The sequence below is a fragment of the Rhinolophus hipposideros genome (assembly GCF_964194185.1).
Source record: "Rhinolophus hipposideros genome assembly, chromosome: 26".
Lineage (NCBI taxonomy): Eukaryota > Metazoa > Chordata > Mammalia > Chiroptera > Rhinolophidae > Rhinolophus > Rhinolophus hipposideros.
Genome location: NC_138072.1, coordinates 10,790,803 through 10,803,615, shown reverse-complemented (window position 1 = coordinate 10,803,615; position 12,813 = coordinate 10,790,803). Strand labels below are relative to the sequence as shown.

The window sequence follows — 12,813 nt, the reverse complement described above, 5'->3', positions numbered from 1 at the left end:
CATATAGATGGGAAGTTTATAGCCCTGTTACAGCAATGCCACCTTAATGTCCTAGTTTAAATTTTTTTAAATTAAATTACAATTTAAAGAGGGAAATCCTAAAGCTAAAATGGACTACTAGTGATTTTTACATTTAAACTATAGAGTTAATGCTTTTTGGTGATACTGCTACCTCCTAAAATCAAGTTTTTACTGTACCCTCTGAAAGAAGCTGCATGTTCCTTGCTAGTCCAGGCTTTACAACTTGTCAAACTTTTTAGAGTAAGCCTTGTTCAGGAAATGTGTTTTGTTCCTTTGTCAGACAAACTAAGTTTTCTCTCTCAAATGTTGTTTTTCAGGGAAGCACACAACCGTTATTATCACACGTCGCACTAGCAGTTGCCAGTAAACTCACGTCTGTTTTATTTAATGCTGCCAGGTAATCACCTCACATGAAACAAAACCCATCTAATTTGTGTCGAGCTTGGTTTTCAGTTACAATTTGATCGCCTGCCCTTGGGGACTCGGGAAGCCCTGGTTTTATTCTAACATTCTTCCTTTTCAGTGGTTGGCTTGGTTGGAAAAGTAAGCACGAAGAAGAAGCCGTCCAGAAGCAGAAGCCGAAGGTTGAACCAGCCACGCCATTAGCTGTAAGGCAAGTTGGTCGTGCTCTTCTCAAACTGGAGGATGTCTAGAAAAGTACTGTTAAATGTATCGTCTTCCAGGGAGGTTAGCTGATCACATGAGTCTTCAAGGGAAATAGAAACCTCCCCCCCCTTTAGATTATATTTACCTAAAGAGATGTAATTCATTATCTGTGATTAGAATTTATGGAAGTTTATCTTCTAAGGTTTTTTCATCTTAATTTAAAAATATTATAGCATGTCACATTTTCTAGTTTTGCCCAAGAATCTAGAAATAAGCCAGATGGCCCCTGGGCATCCCGAACAGAAGGGACCAAGTTGAAGCACTTTGTCTCAGGGACTTTTGTCGCAGCAAGCTCTCCTGGTCCTTTGTCAGTACCTCCTGCTTTTCTTTTACTCTCAGTCCGAGAAGATTGATGACTGACCCAGAGCAGTTTAGAGAGAACTTTAGAAGAACATTTCTTGCTTCGAGCTGGTAACAGTGGTGTCAGCAAGATACGCAATCTAGCAAAAAAGGCAACAGGCTAGGAGTATGGACTTAACACAGACAAACGTGCCTGTGTAGGAGCAAAGTATCTAAAATTAGTTGGTTGTGAGCGTAATGTTTTCTGACGTACCACTTCGTCAAGGAAAGATAGTTACAACGTACTTGATATTCTCTTAAAAATACAAAGTTGTGGGTATCGGTATCAAACACCCATGAAATAATACACAAGTGTTTTGATTTTATAATGGGAGAAACTTCTTTATGTATTTTATAGTGCAGAATGTCAGATGTGAATAGTTAATAAATTACCTATTAGTCTATGCAAGGTTCACATTTCTTGTATGAAAACAGATTCAGCCTATTTCCTTTATGCATTTCATTATTCTGTTACCTGTTTCTGGATTGGAATGTGATTTGAGTTTCTTGTTTTCTTTTAAATATCAGATTTGGACTTCCAGACTCTAGACGCCACGGTGAAAGCATATGTCTGTCTCCGTGTAACACACTGGCAGCAGTGACAGATGATTTTGGCCGAGTTCTTTTATTGGATGTAGCTAGAGGAATTGCAATACGCATGTGGAAAGGTACTTCCTTACAACAACCCAGAAGTAAAGTTAATCCAATCGTCGAGCAACATTATCATCCCTTAGCTTCTGGTCGATAACACTATTTAGTCCTTTATATTTATGGTTTCTTGTTTTAACGTGAACCCGGATCAGCAACACTAGATCCAGTAGTCCAGTTGATTTATCCTTTAAGTTTCATGAACTCATAGGGACTTTTTTCATCTCTCTTTATGTACTTCTTTCAATTCTCACTGTCATCGTCATTTCTTGAACTCAGTTTCTTGCCCCTGCTACATTCATTCCATTTCAAAAGGCCATGCATGAGTCAGATGATCTCCCCAAATTTAGAATGCCACGTCTTTCAGGTTTAAGAGCAAAACCCAGCAAAATCCGTCTTTGCTGACTTGACTTCCATATCCACATGCTTGGGCCAGTTTACTTAGCTTCTTGGGAACTATGTCAGTTGGGAGTTGCAGTTAGCTGCAAATAACAGAGCCAAGTACAGGACTGATACGAAATCACCATCATACTCTCAGAACCCAGTCTCCTTCCATGTAGCTTCCCCACTCAAGGTTATCTCATGGTGCAAATGGCTGCTGGAGCTCCAGCCCTCTTACCTGCATTCCAGGAAGGAAGAACTGCCAACTGAGTCGCTCTGTTGTGAAGATATTTCCTGAAGTCCCGTCAACCTTTTGCTATAAAACATGATCCAGGACTTAGTCACATGGTTGTACCTAATTACAAGGAAGACTTGAAAGCATGTAGGCACAGTGTCACACTGAACAAAAGAAAATCTCCTTGACTAAGGAAGAAGTGGAGAATGTATCGTTTGGAGTTGTTTGGGATAGTACATGTTAGCTCAGACTGCTGGTTGGAAACCACAAGTATGGGGCAGTCTGGTCTGTACTTAGCAGTGTGAGGAGTCATAGTTTTGAGGATACTACATTCCTCTGGTCCAGACTGAGTCCACTCTCCCTTCGTGCCAAAGACTCTTTCAGTGCTTACCTGCCACATGTTTAAGGGTCTGTAGAAATAGGTGTTAATGCTACAGATACATTATTTCTCCTTGGTGTTTATTTCCTGAAAAAGTGTCAAGGGTGTGTTCTCAGCAAGACTTTTCCAGAACCTAGAAGACATAGGTGTACCAACTGGTCCAAATCCACTGAGGTGATCTTACTGGCATTGTTGCTTGTTTTTCTGCAGCTGGTACAGTCAGTTTTTCTCCCTGTGCTGGGAAGACAGGCATCAATTACCTGTAATGGGCCACCCTCAAATGAAGATAATGCCAGCTTCATCTTCTCACATGCAGGCGCTTCCTCCCATCACTGCCCATGCTTTCCCTCTGCCTACCACCAATCACAGGGAACCAATTGATCTTTCTCTTATATTTTAATTGGCTTGTATTTTAAATCTAAAGGGAGAGAGCTTTTTAAAGAGAGAGGGAGGCAAATGGCATCAGGGAAGGGTACTCAGGAGGCTTCTTCAATGATACCTATTTTCTTTTTAAAGAAAAAAAGTGATCTAAAGCAAATGGACAAAATGTAAAGATATAATGAGACTTCATGATTGATTCCATATTCATTATAATTATTATTTTCAGTTTAAGATATTTCATAATTTAAAAAGAGCATAGTTTTATAGCTTTTCTTAAATTCCTCCACCTCCCCAAAAAATATCCCAGAGTGCTTCAGAAGGCTATTATTGAACTTAGATTAATTAACTAATTAGCTTCCCTTTTTCTCTGTTCCCAAGGGTATCGGGACGCACAGGTTGGTTGGATCCAAATCGTGGAGGACCTCCACGAACGAGTCCCAGAAAAGGTGGATCTTTCCCCCTTTGGAAACACTCAGGGTCCCAGCCGAGTCGCTCAGTTCCTTGTGATTTATGCACCACGGAGGGGCATTCTGGAAGTGTGGAGCACACAGCAAGGGCCTCGTGTGGGCGCTTTCAACGTGGGGAAGCACTGCAGGTAAGCCGCAGGCCCGGGCACTCCCTGGTTACGGAAAGGCAGGCTTTGTTCAAGTAAAGCTTTTATTCCATCTCCTTATTCGTGGGCAAGTTGTTTGAGACTTGAAATGCTCTTTATTGTGGTTTTTCCTGCGAGTGCCTGGTGTATGATTATTTAATAACAAATCACACCAAAAAGGCCATGATATGCTACTGAATTAAAGTTAGCTTTGGTGCTGCCATTTGTCCCCACCCCTTACACTGTGGAGGCTCCAAAGGGAAGATGCGTTCCGATTCCCCTGCTGATGGTCAGTGAGGGGAACGCCTTGTTCCCTATCCTGTTCAGGATGGGCCTGTGCTCATTCCATTTTCTGGCACATTTTAACAGGGTAACTCTGCCAGACGAGTCCTGCTTTCCCTCTGTTTCTGGTATCAGTTCGTATTTATTTGCCTAATTAATGCTCCTGAATTGATAGTAATGTTGGGGTCCCCAGCTATCATAAACGCACCCTTTTGGTGTGTCTCCTTTCTCTAATGTCTGTACCGTATTGGTATGTGATTTCCTCAGGCTTCTGTATCCCGGCTATAAAATAATGGGCTTAAATAATGTCACCAGTCAGAGTTGGCAGCCACAGACTCACCAGATCTGTCTCGTCGATCCGGTGTCTGGAAGTATGAAAACAGTGATCGTTCCTTTCCATTTAGCACTGAGGTAAGATTTACCGAGTGTCTGCTCACGAAGGTCGCTCTGCTAACTTCTCCAAGTCGCTTAGTTTGCTATTTGTTTTGCTTTGTTTTCTAGTTATTGTTTTTTTTCCCCCTCATTAAACTGATACCTTTAAAGTTAAATAGGAAGAATAAAAAGGACAAAATAAAAGTTGGAGTGTCAGAATTAGAAGGAAACCAATTTCACCCTCTGTAAGAACGTGTTGTGTGTATTGTTTTAGTGATAAGAAGAGTGAACGAGCCAAAGACATGCACTTAGTGAAGAAATTAGCAGCCTTACTGAAAACAAAATCTCCCAATGTGGGTAGGTATCCTTTAATAAAAATAACAAAGCGTATTGCTATGTCATTTTCAAATTAATAGACTATTCTAAATGGCGCAGTCAAAATACTTCAGTGCATGTATGAGCTATGGCAGCTCTTTTCCAGAATGAGGTGAGGTGCAAATAATCACGTGTACTTTGAAATGGAATTGCTCTGTCGCATTGAAGCATGCCACCTAGTGGTATTAACAGTTGTTACGTGAGAGAACCCAGAAATCTTTTAAACTGATAGTACAAAAATGTACATTTTTCCTTCAGAATAAAGTTTTGCTCTAATAAAAGTGCAAAATTTGCTTTGGTTCATTTTTCTCTTTCTAGATTTGGTTGAAACCGAAATAAAGGAATTAATTCTCGATATTAAGTACCCTGCCACCAAAAAACAAGTAAGTGTATATAATACATGAACTTTCCTGCTGAGTAGCTATTACATATCCCTCTTAAGAAAAATCTTTATTTTTCTCATTTCCCTGCAAACATGACAGACTCATTTCTTCTTTTCATGTTTTTATTCATGTTTATCCTTTTTTATATTCCCACGTAGAAGTTCCCGTTGTTGGTTTTTTCCTTTCTTTTTTAAAAATAAGATACTGTCACCATAGACCCAAGTGCCTGTGTTTTATACACACACATCCATCCATAAAATATATTCAGATTAGAGAATAGTATTATATAAGATGAACACACGTGGATAACTACCCTTGCCTTCTGGTGGTTTCATCCTATCTGGACTTTTTGTCATTAACACCATATTTGGCAGGAGATGAAATTGATTACATTTACTTGTCATGCAAGTGGAATTCTCAGGTACACATGCTAACACCTTGAAAATGGAGCTTCCCTTTGAAACGTAGAGTAGTGAAAGTGTAGGCATTAATGTCAAATTTCAAAAACAAAATCGTTGCCTTCTAATTACTAGAATTGCTCAATCAATCTCTTTCTTCTAGGCTTTGGAAAGCATTTTGGCAAGTGAACGTTTACCATTTTCCTGCCTTAGAAACATCACTCAGACTCTAATGGACACTTTAAAAACTCAAGGTAATAGGTTTGTGCTGAGAGGAGGCTGTGCTCTCACTTCAGGTTTTATAACTCCTGATTGTAGAAAGCTATTCACTGCGTATGATACATCATGCTACTTTACTGTGAAAATAATGTGTATAAGGTTAAAGAGAACTCATTTCATACCTTTAGTATTTGGGAACTTTTTTACTCCCTGTTCATTGTATACAGTTGATCTTCATCTGAGCTTTCTCTGAATATATAATATTTCTTACTGTCAATATTTTTCTTTTGAATCCCTCTATTGTGAGGAAAGCTACCGGTATAGATAGAATGGTGAGAAGTGATTATTCTGACACAGTTGGAGAACATTTGAAAGCCATTGGCGTTGGGGGAAGTTAGTTGGTATGCAGAAACAACCAGGTTTTCTTGTTGTGTTTTATTCATGGGCGGAGAGATTTTTGTAGATGCGGCATTCTGTAAGTAATGATGTTTTGACCAAGATCATTATAAAAATATTTCTGATTTGTGATTTGATTAATGTTTATGTATGGAGTCCACGTTTTCTCACCCATTCCCTCATAAGCAGAGTTAGGACTTCCAGAATCACAGACTGCGATTACATTATTGGTTCTAAATTTTCTGGTTGTTTTTTACTGTTCACAATTTATTCATCTGAAGAGAATTACATCTGTAACTGTGGAGTTGTAACTCCATACTCTGTCCAGCTAAGCTAGCGAAATTCCATTTATTCTGACTTCTTCACATTAGTTCAATTGTAGTGTATAGAGTACCGACTTCCTTTTTTTGCTCGTCATGTTACTTATATAAAGCCAGCTGTATACTAATTATATTTAAGCCAATTTACAGTGGCTTAATTAATAAATCACAGGATGCCCTTTCAAGACTTTCAGCATCCTAATTTTGAGAGTCTTTTTTCAACACACGTAAAGCTGACTTTTGGTAAATAGTGAACTCCTTTAGTACAGAGAACTTGTGAGAAATACCCCTTTTAAAAAGCATGAGTGGTGGGAGCAAAAGGCAGATTTTTGATCCTTTGGCTCAGCCAACCCCCAAATAAAAACCAACAAAGACAAATCAAGAAAATAAAAAGTATGGTACACATATAAAGCGCCCTCCCCCCCACACATCCTACAAAGCTTTAACAAAATATCATCATTTATTAAATCAAAAATTATCTTGCACTGGGCTGGGAGTAAACCAAACACCACTGTTGGAGTTCTGTAAAATCATCACTAGTTACAAGTTCTACTCATAAATGAGAGTCCTAAAAATGTCCAGTGTTTAGTATGCTAAGCTTTATTATGGCTATAACAACTTAGACAATATTCCAGATTACTGTATTCTAAATAAGAGTTCTTAGGGGTTTTCCGTGTCTGCCTTTTAAAAGAATAAGTATTTATTTTTATTAGATATAAATATTTAAATTATCATACAGGCATGTATCACATAGAGAGTATTTTTCCAGCATTTATCTTGAAAAAACCTGATTGATAGGATATTAAGTGGAATTCTATTTTTGGTCTCTTTGCCACCCTGTTTTGAGGATCCATCTGTCACAATCCACTGTTTTGGGTTGAATCATAATATCTGAGCACCGTTCTAATAAGAAGAGCCAGGGAGCTTTCTTTATATTTTGTCTTCAGTGTGTGAGCCTGACAGGTGGCATATGAGTTACGGGGTGAGGGAGAACGTTTTCAAAGCTGTTTCAGATCATTTATGTACATTTGAGTATTAGACTAAGATATTTGTCCTTTGTTTTTTCTTCTTAATTTTGTTTGTTTGTTGTTTAAGCCCTATTGTTAAAGCAGCTTATTTCATTTAACAAGTTAGGTATTTTGCCATGATAGAAAACTCCTTTGCCTCATTCATCTGCTGTAACATAAGCAGCCCAATATTCAGTAAAATAGAGCATCAGGGAATTATGTACTATTAAGAGGTTTAATGAAAGAAAAGTCTTTCTATGAGTCTGTTAAATACATCTATTTAATGTGTTTTTTCTTTCTGCCTTTTAGAACTTGAGTCTGTTGACGAAGGATTGCTACAGTTTTGTGCCAATAAATTGAAATTACTCCATCTTTATGAATCTGCCAGTCAGTTAAATTCCCTTGATTTTCAGTCAGACACGCCTTTCTCTGATAATGTGAGTCATCCTTTTATACAAAATAATCGCTCTGTTTATGTTTAATTTTTTAAATTGGTGGTAAAGATTAGAAAATCAAGAATTTTTATGAACTGCGAAGGTGTATTTTCTTTACAAGATCTCCTGTTGGCTCTCTCTGCCTTGCAGCTAAATTTATATTATTTATGCTAGAATATTAAATTTTATGTTAATCCACTGAGACCACCCTCGAAGCATTTGGTTTTGCTCAGTTTGTTTTTTGCGGTTACTTCTTATAATACACTTCTGGACAAGGTTTGGCAATTAAAATATATTCAGTTTACTGAAGTTGCAAAACTTTAATTTTCTTTTTAAGGAAAACAAAAATGATTCTGCTTAGCAGAAGAGAATTTTTCTGTGTTGTTAGCTATCTCATACAGCTTGCTCTTTGTATACTATGTAATGAAATACTTTTTAAAAATATTCTGTCTTACAGCGGAGTGTTTGAAATAATTATAGTAAATGTTCTATGCTTTGGTTCTATAAAACATAAAAAAGTGACAGCAGTTTATAATCTTTATTACAGTGCAATATTATTCATTTCTGAGGACTGTATATAAAATTTTTACTTTCCATGTAGAGAAATTAAGTTTCTTTAATAGGGAAGAGATATTTCTTCTTCTCTAGAGAGAAGATACTAAAACCATATTTTGCTGTCGACTTGTTTAGATCCTTCAAAAAGCTTCTAGGCTGAATGGCTAATTTTGTACACACAAAAGTAAAATTCAAATCTGAAGTAATCCATTTTTGCATCTCTGGGACACGGTTCATGAAAGCTCCTGTGTAAATTCAGTATAGGATTCAGCTACTGGTATGTGTTCAGTAGCATTTCGCAGTTTACTGCTTTTTAAAAACAGCAGTCTTAAGGAAATAAAGCAAACTCTTGTTTAAACATGCAGCTCTAATCATGTAGCATGGGGAAAGGATGTTTTGAGTGCTATGGCAAACTTAGGGTCTTTTAAGTGAGTGTGTGTGTGTGTGTGTGTGTGTGTTGTGTACTTGTCCCTGATTTGTTATAGAAAACTAATAGTATCAGGAGATGTTTCTGCACATACTGTATGTGAAAATAGTTTGAAAGTCTGGTAGGTTGTATCTGGGACTTTTCAATCTCTGTAGTCCTAAAAGCCACATAGAGCACATAGAGGATTTACATGGAGATATAGTGAGGCTTGTTTTTCCAGTGTTTTCTTTTATAGTGTTTATGCTGCTTAATAAGTAAGGATTCAATTTCTTATTGAATAGTTCTTTAATTTCCTTAGGATCACAAGAGTAGCAGTTGACACCATTAAATTATTTTCTAACTACACACTAACACACATTTATTAAAATCATACATTTTATAAGTGCATAATATCAAGAAACTTTCTAAAAATGGTGCTTTTAGTAATACGTAGAGTTTCTAGATTAGCTTATTTAAATAACCTTCTAATGATGAATGTAACAGTCAAGTTTTAAGTAATTTGAGAGTAAGGTTTTAAGCAGAGTACATTATAGCTATCACATTAATTAAAAAGTCATCTTTTGCTTATCATCTTACATTTCACTTCAGATCATGGGGTTGACACATATGGCAGACTCATAGAAATACAGTCTATTCAGAACTTTTTCCCCCTGTTTTTAAGGACTTGGCTGTGTTACTAAGGCTCGATGACAAAGAACTGCTTAAGCTCCAGGCATTATTAGAGAAATATAAACAAGAGAACACCAGGACTGCTGTCCGATTTTCTGATGATAAGGATGGGGTGTTACCTGTAAAAACATTCCTGGAATATTTAGAATGTGAGAAAGATGTGATCAACATAAAGAAGATAAGTGAAGATGAGTACGTGGCTTTAGGTAAGTAGAATAATAAAGTGCTCTTGAAATCCTTCCTCTTCTGGAAGAAAGCTTGGGAGGCGCACACCTCATCCCACAGATACTGTAGGTTTGTATTGAAATTAAATCAACCAAAGAACTAATGTATATTTTTCCATCAACAAAAGATACTGTGGATATGTATGTACTATGTCATAAAAGTTGTGTCAATAAGGATATTTCAAAGATGGTGTTAGACACGTGATGATGTGTCTTCTTTCACAAACCAAGCAAATTGAACCATTAATTTCTCTCCTTTCATATGTTCCTCTGAGAGTCTAGATTGCAATTTAGGAAGATTGTTAGTCCATATGGTAAGTAGTCATTGGTTAATGCATTTTGTTTTTATTTCACTAGGCAGTTTCTTTTTTTGGAAGTGTTTGCATGGAGAAAGCTCCACTGAGGACATGTGTCATACTTTGGAGTCAGCTGGACTTAGCCCTCAGCTATTGTTGGTAAGGTTTCTTATTGCTGGATGCTGTTCTTCCTTGAACAATATCGGGAGGTGTCTGTCTTTTTTTTTTTTTTTTTTTGTCTTTTTTAGCCATTGTCTAAAGTATATTATGAGACATATGAGTACATGAAAACCTTCTAAAATGATCAAAGAAATTTATAATCATCATATTTCAATGAAGAATATTATTTTGTTTTTCTCATTCACTGTAAATGATGACAAGTATATTACATGGTTGGCCTTGAAATAAATAAATTTAGACTCTGACATACATGCATGCGTTTACAGTGGACTGTGGTCACCGTAAAAATGATCATATTAGAACGATAAAAGATCTTAGAGAACAAAATGAACTTCCCTTAAAGCAATACGGAATTATCAGACATTCCCAAGCTTTGAATACGTACGTGTTAGGATTTATTCTCTGTGCTGTAAGAAATGCAGGTAAAAGAAACCCCATGGAAAAATTACAGCATTAAATTTTTGCCCTTCCTGCAAAGTTACAGCACTAAATTTTTGCCCTTTTTGCAAAGTTACCCATCAGCAGTTCTCCCATTGCCATGCGCTACATGCACACATACACATGCATACACATGGATACTCTTTCACACAATTAATAGTTATAAATGGGAAGAGGAGAGGGAACTTCTCTAAAAAAAAAAAAAAGCCCAAGAATTAAAGTAAGTAATTGAATGTACAGTAAGACAAGCTTTTAAGAAAGCCTGCGTGGTCACTGTGGTCACGTTGATCAGAGGAGTGTCAGGTCCTTGCTAAGCCATGTAGCCTCAGGAAGATAAAGTGCAGGGATTTTGTGTCCTGTGCAGAGATAACACATCCTGCTTATGTCTTGCTCGTTCCCAAAGCAGTTTGTGCCAGTGCCACAATAGAGACCGACAACGTTTTTCTGAATTCTTCAATTTCAAATCGTTTTTAGAGATAGTAGATAAAGTATCAGACTTTTGCATATAAAAACCATGAGTAAAAAGTGATGTTTCAGCACAATACATTATTAGTGTTATGAAGAAAATCTATTTGAAATGGTACTCTTGCTATTGTTTCCTGATTATAATCTGAAAATTATCAGTGGTAATTTGATCAGAATTATGTTCATGAAGAAACTTGGTACTCATAGTCTAGGTTGTATAAGTTTTTAAATTTACAAAGTTTTCAAAAGTACTATATCCACGGATTTTTCTTTCAAAGTTACATTTGATTTAGTCACTGTTTTGCTACATTAGTGTAATACAGATGACAGCTGATAGTTTTTCACAATGTTTAAAACTTTAGAATTATCCTCAGTGGGATTTCATCAAGTTTTAGATTCTGTAAAAACAAACTAGTTTTCAGGAAAGACTAGAAAATAAGGCTCATCCAAAATACTGACAAAACAGGTTTCTTTTAAGTAGAGATAAGCAAGGCTAACGGACACCTTCCCCATGTTCTTATCTGCCAGCATGTCCACTGAGTGAAGGATTTTTAAAGCATTGGGAATTTCAATATCGTAGGAGGATACTTTGCAGAAGAAGTCATTAGGTATTAGAAGCATCTACCAGGGACCCATAGGATTTTCTCTTTCATTCTTACACACAGATTTTAACAAGTATTAGGTACTTCTTGACTGAGGACAGAGGAATTAACTAAATTTCCGCTCAAGGTTTCTATTGTTCAAAATCTGTTATTCAAATATCATCTCGTAATATGTCAATGTGTGACACCTATATGTGAAATAACATATTCACATTTATGATATATGAATCTATAATACGAATATTCACACGAATAATGTAATGTGACATTCCTTGCTGTGAGGTTTTGAAAGGATATCTTATTTTGTATGTACTAGTTATGGAAATAGTTACCTTCTAAATGTATATACCGTCTTTTCCTGTTGTGTATGTCTATTATGTTTCCACGTAGTAGCTTAATTTATCTCTGTATTCTCTTCTTTGATTATTTTTCTTCTCTCACCTTAATTTTCCCTGAAGTTTAAAACAATCTTCTATTTGTCTATACAGTGATTCCAAAATTGTACCATTGTGTTCTGCTGGCCCTTGTGATATCGTCTGTTTCACACTGACCTTCTGCATACAAACAAAAGCTTAACTGATTAGAATTTTTAAAGTTTAAGAAAAGAAAAACAACAAGAAAAGCACACACTAGGCTATAGGCAAAGATTATCTGGTTGGGTGAGAGATAGAGAAGGACTGACCTAGGAACAGATGGGAAATTAAGCAGAGGACCGGTGTTTTGGACAGGTGTTTTGTTTTAGCATTTGCTCAAGGTGGTGGTTGATTGGGGGAGGGGCTAGCTGGAGAAAAAAGTAGAAGAGTTCATAGTATGAACAGAGATCTAAGGCATGGCATTTAATTTGTCTAAATATAATTTAGTCTAAAATAACCCTTGAGGTGGCCAGTCTTTATGAGCACTTTGTGATGTGCTGTGACCCAAATTATCTGTGTACGAATTTTATAAATGTAAAAATATTTCAAATGTAAGTAGATAGACTGGCTCCTACGCATCTTAAAAGTCACTTATGTTGATTGAAGTGTTTTTGTTTAAAATCTGTTTCTCGTGACTGGTTAGTGATTTAAATTTGGAGTTTGATGGTTTTACCTGCTTGCTCCCCACTGCCAAGTCCACTGCCTTGTATGTCCAT

The 12,813-nt window shown here is 36.7% G+C and overlaps 1 protein-coding gene across 1 annotated transcript in view; it reads left to right on the top strand.

The window, feature by feature from the left end:
• The window catches only part of RAB3GAP2 (RAB3 GTPase activating non-catalytic protein subunit 2), a 63,148-nt gene that overhangs the window by 30,833 nt on the left and 19,502 nt on the right, over window positions 1-12,813 (top strand). Inside the window, exons 11-21 of the mRNA XM_081039426.1 lie at window positions 339-418; window positions 545-634; window positions 1,555-1,694; window positions 3,429-3,645; window positions 4,192-4,335; window positions 4,571-4,653; window positions 4,990-5,054; window positions 5,616-5,706; window positions 7,704-7,831; window positions 9,472-9,685; window positions 10,061-10,158. Coding sequence (XP_080895552.1) covers window positions 339-418; window positions 545-634; window positions 1,555-1,694; window positions 3,429-3,645; window positions 4,192-4,335; window positions 4,571-4,653; window positions 4,990-5,054; window positions 5,616-5,706; window positions 7,704-7,831; window positions 9,472-9,685; window positions 10,061-10,158 — 1,350 coding nt within the window. The remainder of the gene's footprint in view (window positions 1-338; window positions 419-544; window positions 635-1,554; window positions 1,695-3,428; window positions 3,646-4,191; window positions 4,336-4,570; window positions 4,654-4,989; window positions 5,055-5,615; window positions 5,707-7,703; window positions 7,832-9,471; window positions 9,686-10,060; window positions 10,159-12,813) is intronic.